Source organism: Rana temporaria, chromosome 13 (assembly GCF_905171775.1).
Source record: "Rana temporaria chromosome 13, aRanTem1.1, whole genome shotgun sequence".
Lineage (NCBI taxonomy): Eukaryota > Metazoa > Chordata > Amphibia > Anura > Ranidae > Rana > Rana temporaria.
Genome location: NC_053501.1, coordinates 117374390 through 117396565, shown reverse-complemented (window position 1 = coordinate 117396565; position 22176 = coordinate 117374390). Strand labels below are relative to the sequence as shown.

Sequence of the window (22176 nt, the reverse complement as noted above, 5' to 3'; positions counted from 1 at the left end):
CCCCCACAGTCACATCAGTCTCTGTACAGAGGAGCTTACACTCTAATGTCCCCTCCCCCCTCAGTTAGACTCTATTATTATTATTATTATACATTTATATAGCTCTAACATATACTGTGGCGCTGTACAGAGATCACTGAACCAGTCAGAAGCTCAGTGGAGTTTCCTCTTAGATTGCGGAGGAAGGGATGCACTGTGGCTCCCTCGGGTGCTGCTGCCTCTGTCCCAGAAATTCGGCATCTGGAAGCTCCCGGGATCTAGAAAAGTTTCCTGCAAAGAGAGAAAAGAGAAAAAATTGATTAAAAAATAAGAGGAAAAAAAAGGAGGAAAAAAGAGATAAAGATCAAGAGGAAAACAAAAGAAAAACTAAAAGCGGAAAAATAACAGAGAAAAAAAAATAAAGAAAAAAAGAGAGAAATAAATTGAGAAAAAAAGAAAGAGGGGAAAAAGTAGAAAAAAGAAAGAGGGGGGAAAAAGTGAAAAACTAAGAGAGAAATTATAAGGGAAAATAATAGAAAAACTAAGAGGAAAACGAGAGAAAAAAAAAGAGAAAAAAATTAAAAATAAAACTAAGAGAGAAAATAAGAGAAAAAAAAAGAGAGAAAAAATTAGAGAGAAAAGGAGAGAGAAAAATAAGAGGAAAAAGAGACGAAAAACTAAGAGAAGGAAAAAGAGAGAAAAAAGTGAAAAGAAAAGAGAAAAAAATTAAAAATAAGAGAAAAATCAAGAGAAAAAACAGAGAAAAACTAAGAGAATGAGAAAAAATAAAAGGAATAAAATAAGAGAAAAAAAAAAGAGAAAAGAAGAGAGAAAAAAAAAAGAAAAGCTCCAGGAATCTCGGGAGCCGGAAGGATGCGCGGCGCAGGCGGCCCACTCGGAAGGAATTATAGTCGGCTCGCGGGGCCATTGATGTCTCCCAACCGGTTTTGCGTCTGGGCCGCGTGTGGGGGCTGAAGATGGGAAAAGTGACGTTGTCCGGAGCTCCTCTGAGCCGCAGCCAAGGAATGTCAAGGTTGTATTGGTTTAATGCCTTTACCACAAACCCATTTTCCTCCAGTCATCAGTTTTCCGGCGGGCCGCCGCCACGCACTTTTTCCATCTCAGCGGAATCGGAAGAAAGCCTCGCTTACACCCCTCCCCCCCCTTTTTTAGGTAACACGGTCGCATAATCTCAACGCCGACGACACTTTCGGAAAAACGTTGATCCCCGTCTGGGACATTGTCATTTAACACATGTGCGTTACGCCGCTCGCTAACGCGCTTTGCATTAAGACATTAAAGATAACGGCCGCCAATGCGCTGTCCTCACAGTCACGCCGCACAATGTTTAGACGTGACGCGATGCGGAGTGCTCTGCAGCACCGGTGTGCTGACTTGGGGCTCATTCATGTGGGGGCGGAATATGTGTGTTCCTCCCACTGACGCCAATGATGGGACACTATTCCTCCCACTGACACCAATGATGGGACACTATTCCTCCCACTGACGCCAATGATGGGACACTATTCCTCCCACTGACACCAATGATGGGACACTATTCCTCCCACTGATACCAATGATGGGACACTATTCCCCCCACTGACACCAATGATGGGACACTATTCCCCCCACTGACACCAATGATGGGACACTATTCCTCCCACTGACACCAATGATGGGACACTATTCCTCCCACTGACGCCAATGGTGGGACACTATTCCTCCCACTGACGCCAATGGTGGGACACTATTCCTCCCACTGACGCCAATGATGGGACACTATTCCTCCCACTGACACCAATGATGGGACACTATTCCTCCCACTGACACCAATGATGGGACACTATTCCTCCCACTGACACCAATGATGGGACACTATTCCTCCCACTGATACCAATGATGGGACACTATTCCTCCCACTGACACCAATGATGGGACACTATTCCTCCCACTGACACCAATGATGGGACACTATTCCTCCCACTGACACCAATGATGGGACACTATTCCTCCCACTGACACCAATAATGCGACACTATTCCTCCCACTGACGCCAATGATGGGACACTATTCCTCCCACTGACACCAATGATGGGACACTATTCCTCCCACTGACACGAATGATGGGACACTATTCCTCCCACTGACACCAATGATGGGGGACTATTCCTCCCACTGACACCAATGATGGGACACTATTCCTCCCACTGACACCAATGATGGGACACTATTCCTCCCACTGACACCAATGATGGGACACTATTCCTCCCACTGACACCAATGATGGGGGACTATTCCTCCTACTGACACCAATGATGGGGGACTATGCCTCCGCCATGCCCCCCCCCCCACCCCAGGCCATCGCCTCGTCTATAAAATGGCTTTTCATGGGAAAAACAATATAATTTACTTTTACGCCGATTTTTTTCGGCCCACAGTTCCGGTTTCACTTTCCGCGGATTCGCTGCAGATTGACAGATGTTCACGTTTTATGGAAACCCGTAAAAGTTTTTATAAGGAGTCGTCTTCCGCCCCCCCTCCGAATCTGGAAATGAGATACGGGGAAAGTAATGGGTCTCTATGAGAGCGGCGGGACGTCGCAGTGCGGCTGGTGGGGTGGCGACCGCGGCCAATCCGATACGCCGACCTCGCTGCTCTTGTTGGTTCTCCTCCAATAGGCTGACGGTACGGGGAGTTTGGAAGGTGCCAATTTTCCCGTTTCGCCGCGCTCGCACTTATTTTTTTATATCTTGTACTTTTTTTTTATCATTAAAGTTGAAATTTTATCTTCGACGCCTCCTCCTTCTACAAAGTTACGTTTAGTCTGATCACTGGGGGGAGGAGACTAAGGAAATGCCTCCTCCTCCTCCTACAAAGTTATAATGTACAGTCTGATCACTGGAGGGAGGGGAGACTGAGGAAATGCTCTTCTATAGGGGCTAAGACCGGTTTGCCACTTTGGCGCAGCGCGGGTTAACGCAAGTGTGCCCCGGCGCTGGCAGAACGGCGAGGAAGACCACGGAACAACCTTCCCATGGACGACTGCCAGCGAGCATTGGAAGGGTCCAAACAAGAGGCTCCATGTTCCGCCGGCTCCGTCTCGCCCCCCCCCCCCGCCCCCCAGACAATGAATGAATGTTTTCTTTGTCCTCTGTACCGGGCTAAGGTTACCGCGCAGCGCTCAATAGGCGAACGCCAACCAGGCCATTCAGCCGTGAAATCCTGTGATGAGCGACAATGGAGGGCAGATCGGGGGGGCGGGGGGCGAGCGATACCCCCCAGGAAATGGGAGCGGGGCGGAGAGGAAGTGAAGCCCATGTTACTTCTCTTGTCTTTGTAACTGTAGCGCGACCGATAAGATCTTTCTGCCCGGCGACTCCAAAAAAAAATACGAGACCTGTGTTCTGTGGTCTCGCAGCGCACTTTGTTATCTCGCGGCGGATCATCAAAGCGCGGCGTCGGGTAGCGCCGATATTCCAGGACAAGGGTTTTTTTTTCCTTTGATACGAGCGGAAGAGTCCTCATTACGAGACAAAATTGATACTTTTGCGACCGAAGCGACCACCCCAGATCACGCACCCGCTCTTCTAAACCAGTTTCCTAACCTCAAGAGCTTGCAATCTAAGGTCCCTCATCTCACGTACATTCTAGAGCCCAACTTAGAGAGGACAAGGTCTTCGGAGAACATGTAAACTCCATGCAGATGGTGTCCTGGTTTGGTTTGGTTTGACCCCCAGTGCCAACGTGCTGCCCGAAATATGTTTCTAGAGATTTGGGCAATTTTCGAAGACTTTCGGCCAATCATGTGCGTGTTTTACCAACCGGGGCCACCTCTGAGCTACCTGTTATTCGGGATTCTCATTCGCCTACCAGCCAGAGGAGACATGGCCGGGTCATAATTTGAGGCAACGAGGATAGAAGGTGCAAGGACAATAGGAGCATCACACCAAAAGTATCACTCCCAAGTATATTTAGTCCAAAAAATACGATCCAATGAGTTTCGGGGGCCTATAGGGGGTTCCTCTTTCATCTGGGGTTAGAGTCCTGGTTTATTTTGACTCCAAAAATAAATTTGTTGGACGAAGGTGACAATCATTCGCCCATCCCTGACGAATGCTGGTCATATCTCGCTTACAACAGTGATTTCCAGTGATCGTCTTCGCCATCTAGTGGCCTTATTGCAGTATTGCTTCTGATTGAGATATTTCAGGAAAAGTACAGCATTACAGCCACTGGATGGATCTGTTGATCGTAAATCATAGTATTAGGCAAAACATGAGGGGAGGGGACTGGAGGTCAGAGCATGGTTTTATGTAGGTCACTTGAGACATGTGTGAGGGCTGAAACCAGGAGGCCATTAAAAACTCTCCGAGGATCACCTAGGTGATGGCTCCAGGTGATGGGTTGAGGTGTAGGTGATGGTTCCAGGTTATAGGTCGAGGTCTAGGTGATAATTCATGGTGATGAGTCGAGGCCTGAGTGATGGCTCCAAATGATGGATCGAGGCCTGGGTGATGGGTTGAGGCCTGGGTGATGGCTCCAGGTGATAAGTCAAGGCCTGGGTAATGGCTCCAGGTTATAAGTCAAGGCCTGGGTGATGGCTCCAGGTGATAAGTCAAGGCCTGGGTGATGGCTCTAGGTGATGGATCGAGGCCTGGATGATGGCTCCAGGTTATAAGTCAAGGCCTGGTTGATGGCTCCAGGTGATAAGTCAAGACCTGGGTGATGGCTCCAGGTTATAAGTCAGGGCCTGGGTGATGGCTCCATGTGATAAGTCAAGGCCTGGGTGATGGCTCCAGGTGATAGGTCAAGGCCTGGGTGATGGCTCTAGGTGATGGGTTGAGGTGTGGGTGATGGTTCCAGGTTATAGGTCGAGGTCTAGGTGATAATTCATGGTGATGAGTCGAGGCCTGGGTGATGGCTCCAAATGATGGATCGAGGCCTAGATGATGGGTTGAGGCGTGGGTGATGGCTCTAGGTGATGCATTGAGGCCTGGATGATGGCTCCAGGTAATAAGTCAAGGCCTGGGTGATGGCTCCAGGTGATAAGTCAAGGCCTGGATGATGGCTCTAGGTGATGGATCGAGGCCTGGATGATGGCTCCAGGTGATAACTCAAGACCTGGGTGATGGCTCCAGGTGATAAGTCAAGGCCTGGATGATGGCTCTAGGTGATGGATCGAGGCCTGGATGATGGCTCCAGGTGATAACTCAAGACCTGGGTGATGGCTCCAGGTGATAAGTCAAGGCCTGGGTGATGGCTCCAGGTGATAAGTCAAGGCCTGGGTGATGGCTCCAGGTGATAAGTCAAGGCCTGGGTGATGGCTCTAAGTGATAAGTCAAGGCCTGGGTGATGGCTCCAGGTTATAAGTCAAGGCCTGGGTGATGGCTCCAGGTGATAAGTCAAGGCCTGGGTGATGGCTCTAGGTGATGGATTGAGGCCTGGATGATGGCTCCAGGTTATAAGTCAAGGCCTGGTTGATGGCTCTAGGTGATGGATCGAGGCCTGGATGATGGCTCCAGGTGATAAGTCAAGGCCTGGATGATGGCTCCAGGTGATAAGTCAAGGCCTGGGTGATGGCTCCAGGTGATAAGTCAAGGCCTGGGTGATGGCTCCAGGTGATGGATAATGGAAATGAAAATATTGGATCCAAGAAACAAACTGGTGTCTGTAGATGGGCGTGTGTCTTCCAAAGGTCTGTAGCCTTAGGACCCAACTGATGGACTACAGGTGATCATTTGGGGCTCCGAATGGATCTTTTTGGGCTATCTGGAACATTTCTGACGTTCTTTGGAAACAAACTGGTGTCTGTAGATGGGCGTGTTTTTTCCAAAGGTCTGTAGCCTTAGGACCCAACTGATGTCTGTAGATGGGCGTGTGTCTTCCAAAGGTCTGTAGCCTTAGGACCTAACTGATGGACTACAGGTGATCATGTGGGGCTCCAAATGGATCTTTTTGGGCAATCTGGAACATTTCTGACGTTCTTTGGAAACAAACTGGTGTCTGTAGATGGCCGTGTTTCTTCCAAAGGTCTCTTGCCTTAGGACCCAACTGATGGACTACAGGTGATCATTTGGGGCTCCGAATGGATCTTTTTGGGCTATCTGTAACATTTCTGACGTTCTTTGGAAACAAACTGATGTCTGTAGATGGGCGTGTTTTTTCCAAAGGTCTGTAGCCTTAGGACCCAACTGATGGACTACAGGTGATCATGTGGGGCTCCGAATGGATCTTTTTGGGCTATCTGGAACATTTCTGACGTTCTTTGGAAACAAACTGGTGTCTGTAGATGGGCGTGTGTCTTCCAAAGGTCTGTAGCCTTAGGACCCAACTGATGTCTGTAGATGGGCGTGTGTCTTCCAAGGTCTGTAGCCTTAGGACCCAACTGATGGACTACAGATGATCACATGGGGCTCACATAGATCTTTTTGGGCAATCTGGAAATTTTTTGATGGTTGAACCACTTTTAATTGCCTCCCCGCTAGTTCCCTGTCCTTGGACGAGCCACCCCTCTTCATGGCAAAGATGGAATGCTATTTTTAGCCCCATTATCGTATATAAAGGCGACATAGTTAACTACATTCGATACAATTTAAAGGTGATTGACAGCGATCCACCAATCTAGATCATTGTTTTTCTCGTCGGAGGATTGCACGGGACGGTTGACAAAGTACGTCCCGTTCTCGGGCGGCCCACACACATGTGCGTTAATGCACATTACGCAGTGTTGATGCAATCCACGCCGAGGACAGGCCATTAATACTGAATTTGCGCAAGGCTTTCGGAGAACCAAACTTAGTAAGCAGATGACGTTCCAGAGAGCTGTCATAGACGGGAAGAAGAATAAAAACGAATTGGGATGAGCTTAGGAGAGCCACACGCGATTGTTTGGGTATTTGAGAGGTGATGGATGACGGCGGATCGTCAGCAGTGATGTAACCCTTGTATATATACGACAATGTAAACTCCAGACCCAGGGCCTCCCTCCCGTCTTTCCAAGTCTTAAGGATTAAGACGTCTCCTTACTCATAAGTCATCGCTACGGAATTGCAACATTGTGTTCCTCATCTTCTGGCTTTCTAAGTATCTGTCTGCCTTAACTCTTTCCATATGGAGTCTTCCCAGCCTTCGGGGCTCTCTCGTATTTGACCGTCTCGCGTTTTTTGAGCTATTACCCTCAGCACTCACCCCTCCATTTGGTGACCATTGTCTCTGGTACAGAAAATGAGGGGAAATCCAACATTTTTGAGTTGAGTTGAGAGGTATCTTGATATTTAGACAGGATCCGATTTAACCTACCAGCGTCTTTAGAGCGTGGGAGGAAACCGGAGTACCCGGAGGAAACCCACGCAGGCACAGGGAGAACATGCAAACTCCAGGAAGATGATGTTGTGGTCGGGATGGAGTTGTCACCGGAGCAGGAGTCGAAGGGAGATCTCCAGTGGGGTACACCTGTTGTCAACTTTCTATGAAGGGATAGCCTCTCACTTTGGAGAGATCTCCTCTTACTTCCTGCTGTGTCTCTAGGGCAGGAAGTGAAGGGAAGTCCTCGGCAAGACCTCGCCAAACCTCGGAAAGGCTCAGGAACGGTATTTCCGTGTCTTTTCAAATCTTTCCGAGCATTCCCAAAAGGCGCCGTTCGACTCGGCTCCGGCACCCCCCACCTCAGGCCAAACGTGGAACTGCACACCTCTTTGGCCTGAATCCTGCTTGTTTTACGAGACAACACTCGCAAACAGAGATAGGATTTTTTTACATACAGTGCTCGTATTGCGAAACGCTCGTTAACCGTATTACTCGCAATCCGAGGTTCCACTGTATTGATTACAAAGGCTTGGAAAAAAGAATGGTGCTGAACAGGGATGCAGGGACACTGGGTGCTTCTTTCTATCCTACCCAAGACTTCTCACTGAAACAACCCTAAGGCCATATCAGAAAGGTAGCACCACCACCACTCACCATCAGGCTCAACCTACTGGAAGGAACTTGTCCACATAATCACCCAGGACCACCGGCTGATCTAGTCAGTCCAGTGACCGGGACACCGGGCGCTCCTTCTATCCTACCCAAGACTTCTCACTGAATCAACCTTAAGGCCAAATCAGAAAGGTAGCAGCCCAAACTCCAAGAGGGTCCACCACCACCACCACTCACCATCAGGCTCAACCTACTGGAAGGAACTTGTCCACACAATCACCCAGGACCACCGGCTGATCTAGTCAGTCCAGTGACAGGGACACCGGGCGCTCCTTCTATCCCACCCAAGACTTCTCACTGAATCAACCCTAAGGCCATATCAGAAAGGTAGCAGCCCAAACCCCAAGAGGGTCCACCACCACCACCACTCACCATCAGGCTCAACCTACTGGAAGGGACTTGTCCACATAATCACCCAGGACCACCGGCTGATCTAGTCAGTCCAGTGACAGAGATACCGGGCGCTCCTTCTATCCTACCCAAGACTTCTCACTGAATCAACCTTAAGGCCATATCAGAAAGGTAGCAGCCCAAACTCCAAGAGGGTCCACCACCACCACTCACCATCGGGCTCAACCTACTGGAAGGGACTTGTCCACACAATCACCCAGGACCCCTGTCTGATCTAGTCAGCCCAGTGACAGAGACACCAGGCGCTCATTCTTTAATACCCAAGACTTCTCACTGAAATAACCCTAAGGCCATATCTGAAAGATAGCAGCCCAAACCCCAAGAGGGTCCACCACCACCACCACTACCATTCACCATCGGGCTCAACCTACTGGAAGGGACTTGTCCACACAATCACCCAGGACCCCTGTCTGATCTAGTCAGCCCAGTGACAGAGACACCAGGCGCTCATTCTTTAATACCCAAGACTTCTCACTGAAATAACCCTAAGGCCATATCTGAAAGGCAGCAGCCAAAACCCCAAGAGGTACCACCACCACCACCATTCACCGTCGGGCAATTCTTGCACCAGTCTGTAAGTGACTGGTTCTCTTTAAGCGTTGAGCGTCTTTATTTAACATATAACATGTAAGAAACACTTTGATAGAAAATTCATTATCTTGGTCCTCTCTGCCAAAAAACATTTTCTGCGCAAGTTTTGTTGTGGCCATAAAAGTTGACCTTCATACGACGTCATCACGTTCTATAGGCAGGACGATGCTGATCCAGGAAAGGATGACAATAATGAGGAAGCCAGGGACCGTAGGGATGCGTCATGAAAATATATCTTGTACGACAAAGCCAACGTATGTTAGATTTATAGAGCTTGATGGATGGCTAATAGTACTCGCTGCTTCGGAAAATATTCCGAGGTGAATTATGAACGGAATCTGGGAAAACGGGGGCCTCATTCTGAGGGAACGGCGCTGCAAGGGGCCTCTGTTGGATTGTTGACAGGTTTATCATGAAGTGTGGAGAGGGGGTTTCCAAAGAATCTGTCGTAGCCACCCCCCCTTTCCCCGAAACATACTGTGCGACGTGTTGTTGTAGGCAATTTGCAACCAACCTTTGACCCATTTGTCATATTTGCCAAGGCATTAGCAGTTCGATTACGAAAAATGGTAAGAGCGTGACTGACACCTCTAATGGCCACCACGTTGAAGGGTTACGTTGAATGTTTTAAGGTCTATTGGCTGGATTCAGGTAGACGTGCCTAACGTTAGGCAGGCGTAGCGTATATGAGATACGCTACGCCTGCCTAACGTTAGGCACGTCTACCTGAATCCAGCCAATAGACCTTAAAACATTCAACGTAACCCTTCAACATGGTGGCCATTAGAGGTAAGTTAGAGAGGCAAGTGCTATATTCACAAAGCACTTGCGTCCTAAGTTACGGCGGCGTAGCGTAAATGTGCCGGCGTAAGCGCGCTTAATTCAAATTGTGAAGAGGTGGGCGTGTTTTATGCAAATAAAGTATGATCCCACGTAAATGACGTTTTGAACGAACGGCTCCGTGGACGTATCCCAGTGCGCATGCTCCAAATTACGCCGCAAAGACTTATTGGTTTCGACGTGAACGTAAATTACGCCCAGCCCGAATTCACGGACGACTTACGCAAACGACGTAAAAATTAAAAAATTCGGCGCGGTTCCGACGTCCATACTTAACATTGGCTGCGCCATCTTTTTGGTGGGTTATCTTTACGCCTGAAAACGCCTTACGTAAACGGCGTATCTTTACTGCGACGGGCAAGCGTACGTTCGTGAATAGGCGTATCTCGCTGATTTGCGCATTCTAGGCGTAAATCAGCGTACACGCCCCTAGCGGCCAGCGTAAATAGACAGCTAAGATACGACGGCGCCGGCGGTTATATCTTAGCTACATTTAAGCGTATCTCAATTTGAGAATGCACTTAAATATACGACGGCGCAGATTCTGAGTTACGACGGCGTATCTACTGATACGCCGGCGTATCTCTACCTGAATCTGGCTATATGTACCTGGAAAACCTTTGAGAACTGCCCAAGGATGAAATTAATGTAGAACTATGAGGAAGAGCGAGTAGTCTATGCCAAATCACCAGAACATTACCAAAAAATGTGGGTAAAATTTTTTCTTTTCTACGTGATGTTCTTCTCCAACGCCAATCTTGATTCAACACCGGCTAGGCAACAGAGACACGTCTAAGGGCAAGAGTGAGGCTCTCAAAGCACGAGCAGAAAGATGATGTAAGAGTTGGGAATGTAGGAGGGGAATCATTTTAGGCACGAAAATAGAAGCCTCGCTATTCGACATAAAGCAGTCACGCAACGTAATTTTTTTTTAGAAAAGCCAAATTTGATTACTTGAGCATACCTTTTTTAAAATATACAAAGGCATCACTGTACATTCTTTAATAATATCATACATTCGTTTTACGTCATTAAACAATTATCTTCTTTTATCCCCCCCCCAACAGCGTTTTGCATCGCTGCCCCGTTACGTGGAGACTTTGGTGGTTGCGGATGAGACGATGGCCACCTTCCACGGAGCGGGCCTCAAGAGGTATCTGTTGACCGTCATGGCGGCTGCTGCCAAATTCTTTCGCCACCCGAGCCTGAAGAACCCGGTGAATGTGGTGGTGACGCGGCTGGTAGTGATCGGGCGGGCCGACAAGTCCAACACCTACGGGGGGCTGAAGATGACCTCCAATGCCGCTGAGATGTTGAGGAACTTCTGTGAGTGGCAGAAGGGGCTGAACAAACCCAATGACTCTGATTCAGAACATTTCGACACGGCCATCCTCTTCACCCGCCAGGTGTGTAGATTTTTGTAGCGCCCCAAAAATGTTACCAAAATTTTGGAGTAGATTGTACTAGTTCCTGAGGAACAAATGTATATTTATTACTTATGTGCTTTTTTGTTGGCAGAATCTTTGTGGAGTATCCACCTGTGACACACTTGGCATGGCTGATGTTGGTACAGTTTGTGATCCATCAAGGAGTTGTTCCATTGTTGAGGATGATGGTTTGCAGTCTGCTTTTACTGCTGCTCATGAGCTAGGTAAGCAAAACTACTTAACAACTGATGGTTTAAAGCAGATGTCTGAACCCTGCACTCTGTACATAACGCACTCCTGAACTCTGCACTCTGTACGTAACACACTCCTGAACCCTGCACTCTGTACATAACGCACTCCTGAACTCTGCACTCTGTACGTAACACACTCCTGAACTCTGCACTCTGTACGTAACGCACTCCTGAACTCTGCACGTAACACATTCCTGAACTCTGCACTCTGTACGTAACACACTCCTGAACTCTGCACTCTATATGTATTGCACTCTTCAGCGCTGCACGTAACCCACTTCTGAATGCTGCACTCTGTACATAGCGCACTCCTGAACTCTGCACGTAACACACTCCTGAACTCTGCACTCTGTACATATCGCACTCCTGAACTCTGCACTCTGTACATAACACACTCCTGAACTCTGCACTCTATATGTATTGCACTCTTCAGCGCTGCACGTAACCCACTTCTGAATGCTGCACTCTTTACATAGCGCATTCCTGAACTCTGCACTCTGTATGTAATGCACTCCTAAACTCTGCACATTGTGTACTCCTGAACTCTGCACTCTGTACGTAGCGCACTTCTGAACTCTGCACTCTGTGTGTAATGCACTCCTGAACTCTGCACTCTGTGTGTAATGCACTCCTGAACTCTGCACTCTGTACGTAGTGCACTCCTGAACTCTGCACTCTGACCATTGTGTACTCCTGAACTCTGCACTCTGTACATATCGCACTCCTTAACTCTGCACTCTGTACGTAGTGCACTCCTGAACTCTGCACGTATCACACTCCTGAACTCTGCACTCTGTACATAGTGCACTCCTGGACTCTGTACTCTATACGTAACACACTCCTGAACTCTGCACTCTGTATGTAGCACACTCCTGAACTCTTCACTCTGTATGTAATGCACTCCTAAATTCTGCACTCTGTACGTAACGCACTCCTGAACTCTGCACTCTGTATGTAGCGCACTCCTGAACTCTGCACTCTGTACATAGTCCACTCCTGAACTCTGCACTCTGTACATTGCTTACTCCTGAACTCTGCACTCTGTACGTAGTGCACTCCTGAACTCTGCACCATGTACGTAGTGCACTCCTGAACTCTGCACTCTGTACATAGCGCACTCCTGAACTCTGCACTCTGTACGTAACACACTCATGAACTCTGCACTCTGTACGCAATGCACTCCTGAACTCTGCACTCTGTACGTAACACACTCCTGAACTCTGTACATAACGCACTCCTGAACTCTGCACTCTGTACATAGCGCACTCTTGAACTCTGCACTCTGTATGTAGCGCATTCTTGAACTTTGCACTCTGTAGGTAGCACATTCTTGAACTCTGAACTTTAAACATTTAATAATCCTGAACTCTGCACTCTGTACATAGCACACTCCTGAACACTGTGCTCTGTATGTAGCGCACTCCTGAACTCTGCACTCTGTATGTAGCGCACTCTTGAACCCTGCATTCTGCATGCTTCGTAATCCTGAACTCTCCTCTCTGTATGTAACACACTTCTGAACCCTGCACTCTGTACGTAGCGCACTCCTGAACCCTGTGCTCTGTATGTACCCCAGATACAACCAGCCCTTTACCCATATACTGTTGATGCAGCCCGTGATGAAATTGATTTTAACCCCCCTGGGCTAAACTAGAACTTATAAGCACCTCTTCCAATAGATAAAATACCAACAGCATTTGCAATCTTCTCTTTATCTGCCTACAGGCCACGTCTTCAACATGCTCCACGACAACTCCAAACCTTGCATTGAAATCAACCGCCCGGCCAGCAATACCCGTCATATGATGGCACCCGTTATGTCCTACGTAGATCCAGAAGAGTTGTGGTCACCATGCAGTGCCAAATTCATCACTGACTTCTTGGACATCGGCAACGGTAGGTAACCCTAAAGCCCATCTCTGCCATCGTTGCCATCAAGCTATGATCCTAAAGCCCCAAAGAAGCCATTGAAACCCCCGTGTTTGACCATGTACCTTCCTTCTCCAGGTCACTGTCTTTTGGACAAGCCTTCAGCCCCCCTCCGCCTGCCAGTCCCATTCCCTGGAAACGACTACGATTCCGACCGCCAGTGCCAGCTAACTTTTGGTGCCGAATCTCGGCACTGCCCAAACCTGCACACCCCCTGCTCCTCTCTATGGTGTACCGGGAGGATCGATGGGCACTTCATGTGCCAAACCAAGCATTTCCCCTGGGCGGACGGAACGCAATGCGGAGTCGGGAAGACTTGTATGAACGGCCGGTGTATCAGCAAAGTGGAGATGAAGGCCTACAACGTGAGTCTTGGTGTATTGTAGACCTCGAAGTTCAAAGGCCAGTTAGATCGCTATATGAGTTTTTATCAAGAGTCGGTTCCATCAATCGATCTTTAGAACTAGAAGCCCCTCGAGATTCTACAAAATTGCAACTTTAATCGTTTTACTTATTACTTTTTTCAGACTCCGACGAATGGCGGTTGGGGTCCTTGGGGTCCATATGGCGGATGCTCGCGGACGTGTGGTGGTGGAGTTCAGTTCTCCCACCGCGAATGCAACAAGCCGGTCCCGAGAAACGGCGGGAAGTACTGCGAAGGGAAGAGGACTCAGTACCGCTCTTGCAACACACAGGAGTGCCCAACCGGCAATGGTACGTCTTACACGCCCGGAGCCAACTTCAAAGGCGTTCGAACTTAATGGCCAGGGCTGCTAATAGAAATCATGGGGGCCCCGTACAGCCTACCTGACGGGCCCCCCTTCAGCTCCACCCCTGGCCCTGCCCCTTCATAATGCTATTGGCAGCACGGGTGGATCTGTCTGCAGCACATTACGGCATTGGTGGCACTGTCTCTGCAGGCAGCACGTGCGTTATGGGCAATAACGCATGTGATACCTGCAGACAGTGCCACCCATGCCGCCAATGCCATATTGTGCTGCAGACAGTGCCACCCATGACATAGATGGGCCGTAACGCATGTGCTACCTGCAGACAGTGCCCCCCCATGCCGCCAATGTTATAATGTGCTGCAGACAGATCCACCCGTGACGCTAATGCCATAACGCATGTGCTACCTGCTGACAGTGCCACCCATGCCACCAATGCCATATTGTGCTGCAGACAGTGCCCCCCATGCCTCCAATTCCATAATGTGCTGCAGACAGATCCACCCATGACGCTAATGCCGTAACGCATGTGCTACCTGCTGACAGTGCCACCCATGCCACCAATGGCATATTGCGCTGCAGACAGTGCCACCCATGACGCTAATGCCATAACGCATGTGCTACCTGCAGACAGTGCCACCCATGCCACCAATGCCATATTGTGCTGCAGACAGTGCCACCCATGACGAAGATGCCGTAATGTGCTGCAGACAGTGCCACCCATGGCGCTAATGCTATAACGCATGTGCTACCTGCAGACAGTGCCACCCATGCCACCAATGCCATATTGTGCTGCAGACAGTACCACCCATGACGCTAATGCCATAACGCATGTGCTACCTGCAGACAGTGCCACCCATGCCACCAATGCCATATTGTGCTGCAGACAGTGCCACCCATGACGCTAATGCCGTAACGTATGTGCTACCTACTGACAATGCCACCCATGCCACCAATGCCAGATTGTGCTGCAGACAGTGCCACCCATGCCGCCAATGGAATACTGCAATTGGCAGCATGGATGGCACTGTCTCTGCAGGCAGCACATGCTTTAACGTCATGGGTGGCACTGTCTGCAGCACATTACGGCATTGGTGGCATGGGTGGCACTGTCTCTGCAGGCAGCACATGCGTTATGGGCCATAACGCATGTGCTACCTGCAGACAGTGCCACCCATGACGTTATTGCGTGTACTACCTGCAGACAGTGCCACCCATGTGGCCAGTGCCATAATGTATGCTGCTGCAGTAGTAGTAGATTTTGAAGCGTTAAGTGTAAAAAAAAATGTTTTGGGTGTCAAAGTCCAACACAGGGGTCTCCAAACTTTCTAAACAAAGGGCCAGTTTGCTATGGCCATTGGGAGTAGAAATTGTTCTGGTGTTAGTGGGAGTAAACAGTGCATCTTTGGTATTAGGGGGAGGAATGGTGCCCCATTGTTTGTGTCAGTGAGAGAAATTATACCCCATTGTTAGTGTCAGGCAGAGGAATAGCTCCCCATTGTTGGGTATCAGTAGGAGAAATAATACCCCATTGTTGGTGCTAGTGGTGGGAATAGTGCCCCATCGATGGTGTGAGTGGGAGGAATAGTGGCCCATTGTTGGTGTCAGTAGGATAAATAATACCCCATTGTTGCCCCATCACTGGTGGCAGTTGGTAAGAGGAATAGTGTCTTGTATCAGCGGGAGGAAAAGTTCCCCAATGGCCAGATAATGGCAAGCAAAGGGCCACATCTGGCCCCCCGGGGGCCACGGTTGGGAGAACTCTGGTTCTAACAGGACTCAAGCCCAGAGATTGACAGATAGAAGAGGTCTTCAATAATAAGTGGTGACCCCAATCTTCTCGCCCTACAGCGATGACCTACAGAGAGCAGCAGTGTGCCGTCTACAACCACCGGACAGACCTCTTTAAGGGTTTCCCATCGCCCATGGACTGGGTGCCCCGCTACAACGGAATCGCAGAGAAGGACCAGTGCAAACTCACCTGCCAATCACGTCCTTTGGGCTACTATTATGTCCTGGAGCCCCGGGTGAGTCCCAAATATCCAACATCTGTTATTTTCCTTGCGCTAAACACAAATGAATTTTGCACCCTATACAATGAAAATGGATATTTCCGATGTTTTCGATGTGCTTACACGGCTTATTTAGATGGTAAAATTTTATTTCGGCTGTATTTCCGGAATGGAATGCCTACCACCATAGGAGTGCATGCAGGGCCGTCTTAATAGCATCATGGGCCCATGGGCAAAGAGGGTCAACAATGCCCATTTGCAGCCTCACGGTGCCCATAAGCAGCCTCACGGTGCCCATAAACAGCCTCACTGTGCCCATAAGTAGCCTCACGGTGCCCAAAAACAGCCTCACGGTGCCCATAAGTAGCCTCACAGTGCCCATAAGCAGCCTCACGGTGTCCATAAGCAGCCTCACGGTGCCCATAAGCAGCCTCACGGTGCCCAAAAACAGCCTCACGGTGCCTATAAGTAGCCTCACGGTGCCCAAAAACAGCCTCACTATGCCCATAAACAGTCTCACTGTGCCCATAAGCAGCCTCATGTGCCCATAAACAGCCTCATGGTGCCCATAAGCAGCCTCACTGTACCTTATCCGCCGTGCCAGTATAAATAGTTTATAGAATTACCGTATATACTCGAGTATAAGCCGACCCGAATAAAAAGGAGAGGCATCTAATTTTACCACAAAAAAATGGGAAAACTTATTGACTCGAGTATAAGCCTAGGGTGAGAATGCAGCAGCTACTGTAAGTGGAAAAGAGGGTCAACAATGCCCATTTGCAGTCTCACTGTGCCCATAAGCAGTCTCACGGTGCCCATAAGCAGTCTCACGGTGCCGATAAGCAGCCTCACTATGCCCATAAGCAGCCTCACTGCAGCCCAACTGTCCCCAGCAAATACGGGATAGTTGGCAAGTATGATGTAATGCCAGATTATTGTGGGGCCCCCCCATGTACCTGGGGGCCCATGGGCAGTGCCCAGGAGTGCCCTTGCATTAAGATGACCCTGAGTGCATGCTGTACATTCTATAGCCCCCCCCCGTCTTCCACACATTTGGATCAGTAATGGTAACCGAATCTCCCCGTTTTTTTTCCTCTGGTTCCAGGTGGCGGATGGGACTCCATGCTCCCCGGACTCCACTTCTGTATGCGTACAGGGGCGCTGCGTCCACTCTGGCTGCGACCGAGTCATCGGGTCTAAGAAGAAATTCGATAAGTGCATGGTGTGCGGCGGGAGCGGCTCAGCCTGTACCAAGACTTATGGATCCTTTACAAAACCACGGTGAGACGCCACAAAAATTTTCAAACACCAAATTTAAAAAAAAGTTGTCATGTGCGGCCAACTGGGGCGAATGACGTAGGTTTATATTGGGAAGGAGGTTAGGCAAGTACGAAGTAGGCCCTGAATCTGGTTACTGTGCTCTTATCTGGTCTTTGCATAGACATACCGAGTCAGGAATTTGGCTGAATTGGTTGGTGGTGTCCATGTAGAACAAGGTTGTCCAACTCAACTTCATCGTGGGCCACATCCGCATTATGGTTGCCGGTTGTGTCTATATGATCATGTCTAGACCGCCCCCCCTTCCCTTACATTGGATGTCAAGAGCCCCCCCCTTTGAGAAGTCAAGAGTCTCCAACCATGCCTTACATCACAGTGCACCCCCCCCACCATCAGAAGTCAAGAGTCCCCAACCTTCCCTTACATCACAGTGCACCCCCCCCCACCATCAAAAGTCAAGAGTCCCCAACCATCCCTTACATCACAGTGCCCCCCCCCCCCCCCGCCATCAGAAGTCAAGAGTCTCCAACCATCCCTTACATCACAGTGCTCCTCCCCCCGCCATCAGAAGTCAAGAGTCTCCAACCATCCCTTACATCACAGTGCTCCCCCCCCCCCATCAGAAGTCAAGAGTCTCCAACCATCCCTTACATCACAGTGCTCCCCCCCGCCATCAGAAGTCAAGAGTCTCCAACCATCCCTTACATCACAGTGCACCCCCCCCCCACCATCAAAAGTCAAGAGTCCCCAACCATCCCTTACATCACAGTGCCCCCCCCCCCCCCCCGCCATCAGAAGTCAAGAGTCTCCAACCATCCCTTACATCACAGTGCTCCTCCCCCCGCCATCAGAAGTCAAGAGTCTCCAACCATCCCTTACATCACAGTGCTCCCCCCCCCACCATCAGAAGTCAAGAGTCTCCAACCATCCCTTACATCACAGTGCTCCCCCCCGCCATCAGAAGTCAAGAGTCTCCAACCATCCCTTACATCACAGTGCTCCCCCCCCCCCACCATCAGAAGTCAGGAGTCCCCAACAATCCCTTACATCACAGGGCTCCCCCCCCCACCATCAGAAGTCAGGAGTCCCCAACCATCCCTTACATCACAGGGCTCCCCCCCTACCATCAGAAGTCAGGAGTCCCCAACCATCCCTTACATCACAGGGCTCCCCCCCCACCATCAGAAGTCAAGAGTCCCCAACCATCCCTTACATCACAGTGCTCCCCCCCCACCGTCAGGAGTTAAGAGTCCCCAACCTTCCCTTACATCACAGTGCACCCCCCCCCCACCACCACCATAAGAAGTCAAGAGTCCCCAACCATGCCTTACATCATCCCTTATATGACACATGTGAAATAGATTACACTCTGGCACATGTAAGAGTACTTTGTGGTTCACGTTCCAGGGTATAATCGAAGACACTTGTAAAACAAGCAGATTTGTAGCAGAAATTGTAAAATAGGATTTTTAGACCTACTACTGGTTATATTATCCTCAAATGTTTGTTTTGCCTTATGCTTCCAGGTATGGCTACAATGACGTGGTCACCATCCCAGCAGGTGCCACAAATATTTTGATACGTCAGAACAGCGGGTCATCCTCAACGAGCGACGGGGTCTACTTGGCCTTAAAAAGACAAGATGGAACCTACGCCCTCAATGGAAACTATATCCTGGTGCCATCAGAAGTGGACGTTAACATTGGAGGAGGGTTAACTGTACGGTACAGTGGGGCCACCAAAGCTATGGAAACCATTGTTGGACGCGGACCCCTGAAAGAGTCCATTACTATCCAGGCCTTGGTTGTCAGTGACCAGAGAGCCCCACGTCTCAAATACACCTTCTTCGTCCCCAAACCAACTACCAGGTCCATACCAGCCAAGAAACCGGCAGAAGACTGGATGAAACGGAGGGCACAGATACTCGAAATTTTGAGGAAGACCAGAAACAGCCGCAAATGATCGGTAGAAGATGTACTGGGACATTTATGTCTCGATTCAGAGAGACAAGCTAGCACATTCCAACCTAATTTCTTTTTAGGTAGGAAGTTTAAGTGTTTTTCGCAGGCAGCATCTTCAAGCTATGCATATAAAGAACTGGACAGTACCACCTTTCACAAAACGTTCTCGAAAAATATCAAGAGCTGAAATTAATGGGCGACATCCTGTAAAACCATTTAACGGGCCAGCTTTGCAGCCAAGATATTAAGAAATATATTGCAAAAGAGAGGTGAACAGAGGTGGTACAGATGGTCTTGCCAAAAAAAAGCATCAACGGACTGTTGTATAGCTCGAAAAAGAAACAAAGGAAGGCCACCTGGACTCAAAGTAGACATTGTTGAGTCTTTAATAAGCCCGTGCTGTTGGCTGGTCCACCACAGGCGGCTCCCCTTTGGACTTTTCCCCTTTTGTCCTCATTTGGCCAACTGTTATCTTATTGCCAATGGACTTTGAACTACAAAGATGAACTGGTGACCACAAAGACAGTCTTCCATGAACTTTGAGAGTTATATGTGGTCACCGAAGTGTTCGAAAAAAAAAGGGGTTTGCCGTTGCTGAGGCAATCAAAAAAATTCAGCGTCAAACTCTACGGTAGCTTGTAAGAGGAGTTGATTCCTCACTATGGACTGAAAGTAGGGTCTGGATACCCATATTATTTAATAGGAACATAAAATAATTAGCTAGGATAACTTTGTTGATAACACATCCCTGATGGACAGCCTGGGGTCCACAAAATCGATAAGCTCTTCCCGTTCTGGAATTCTCTTTTTAAGAGGAACCGGAAGAAGGGTTTGTGTTTTGGGAATAGCTTTTCCTAGGCGTAGAAGTGATCGATGGGGGGGGGGGTTTGGATGGACCTTGTTCGCTACCGTAAAGCCCAGCATGAACAACACCTGGCGGTTCTGGCTAGACACTTGGTGCTGCTTAGTCACAGCATGAGGTTCAAAATCCATTCTAATTTATATGTCCGTTGTGCCTTATATAGTCTTCGAACGTGAGATCTGGTGCTAAACAGGGCTCTCTCCATCCTAATCCAGCCTAGGTGGTTCTTTGCAGATCTGCAGGTGATCCTTTTAAAGGAACATTGGACTAAGTTGTACATCGAGGCTGGAGGGCCGATGGAGATCCTTGGTTTATCCTCCTGTAAGGCCCAACATGAACAACGCCTTGCGGTTTCGGCCAGACACTTGGTGCTGCTTAGCCACAGCATGAGGTTCAAAATCCATTCTAATTTATATGTCCATTGTCCCTTATATAGTCTTCGAACGTATGATCTGGTGCTAAACAGGGCTCTCTCTATCGTAATCCAGCCTGGGTGGTTGTTTTGTAGATCTGCAGGTGATCCTTTTGAAGAACATTGGACTAAGTTGTACATCGAGGCTGGAGGACCGATGGAGATCCTTGGTTTATCCTACTGTAAGGACATAAGAAAACTTACTCTGGTGCTACAGAAACTCGAAAAACTGAAAATTGTATCATACTTACCGTAATTTTCCTTTCCTGGTGCCTATCCGTGGCAGCATACCTGTGATAGAGCTCCGCCTTGACTCCTCCCTCAGGACTAGCGAATAGCATAAATTAAAGCACCCCATTCTCTGTAAACCCCATTCTCTGTAAAATAGCTACATACCGAAACGTACAAGGGTGGGAGCATATGCTGCCATGGATAGGCACCAGGAAAGGAAAATTACGGTAAGTATGATACCATTTTCCATTTTCCTGGTGCCTCTATGGCAGCATGCCTGTGATAAAATAACTAGCTGACACCGGTGGGTTTAATGCTTTAACTGAAAATGTTCAATTAGAAACAGACATGGCGGCACAAAGTTCTCTTCTCCCGCACTCTACTGTTGTAAGAGCCCCAGGATCAATACGATAATGTTTAAGGAACATGTGCCGAGAAGCCCCTGTTGAATGACCTTTCACCCGAGCCCGAGGTTCCAAGTTCTTCAGCTTGTAATCTTTCTGAATTAACTTGACAACCCCGGATGCCAAAGTTCCGGCGGAAGCGTCCTTCCCTGTACTCTTGGATGTTGGGGGTGGGGCCTAACTCGGTCTTTAATTTATGCTATTCACTAGTCCTGAGGGAGGAGTCAAGGCGGAGCTCTATCACAGGTATGCTGCCATGGAGGCACCAGGAAATTCCATTACCTTTATGTCCGTCTTTAGTTCTCAAGAAGCTCTTCAAGGCTTTTTCATTTATAGAGCCCATAGGAACTGCTGTTTGTTGCTGCCTCGATCGGTCCTCGATGTCGTGTACAAATCTCTAACGAGTTTTTATTTATATATTTATTATTGTGTCTACAAGTCTTTAATATTGGATGACGAGGCCCTAAGTAGACTGCAAAGAAAAATCGGGACTAACAGACAACGTGAACAATTTTTAAGCAACAAACTAACTGACATTAGATATAGTTTTTCGAAAAAGTGAACAAAAGGTTCCCAAGGATCTTCAGTAATCGGCGCTCTACTGCACTGCAGATGTGTGAACATATGTCTTCGTTTAGTGACCCATTATGCACCGTATCGTAACATCTGCAAAAGCTTAAACATTTGGGGGGGTGGCCACAGAATATCCAAATCTTTTGTCGGTTTCAACGTTCAGCCTTCGACTAGGCTGCAATTATCAGGGGGGAGACCAGGCATCTGAAGTGCAGTAGAACGGGGGATTATGACTGGGATTCTCCTGTGTAATTCCAGAGATTCTACAAGTTGAATCATATTTGCCATCATCTCCTTCAATCATATCAGG

General features: G+C 48.7%; 1 protein-coding gene across 1 annotated transcript in view; it reads left to right on the top strand.

The window, feature by feature from the left end:
- The window catches only part of ADAMTS4 (ADAM metallopeptidase with thrombospondin type 1 motif 4), a 29076-nt gene extending 8117 nt beyond the window's left edge, over positions 1-20959 (top strand). Inside the window, exons 2-9 of the mRNA XM_040333474.1 lie at positions 10866-11204; positions 11317-11449; positions 13202-13372; positions 13484-13770; positions 13933-14119; positions 15985-16160; positions 17251-17426; positions 18950-20959. Coding sequence (XP_040189408.1) covers positions 10866-11204; positions 11317-11449; positions 13202-13372; positions 13484-13770; positions 13933-14119; positions 15985-16160; positions 17251-17426; positions 18950-19385 — 1905 coding nt within the window. The 3' untranslated portion in view covers positions 19386-20959. The remainder of the gene's footprint in view (positions 1-10865; positions 11205-11316; positions 11450-13201; positions 13373-13483; positions 13771-13932; positions 14120-15984; positions 16161-17250; positions 17427-18949) is intronic.
- The last annotated feature ends 1217 nt before the right edge of the window (positions 20960-22176 follow it).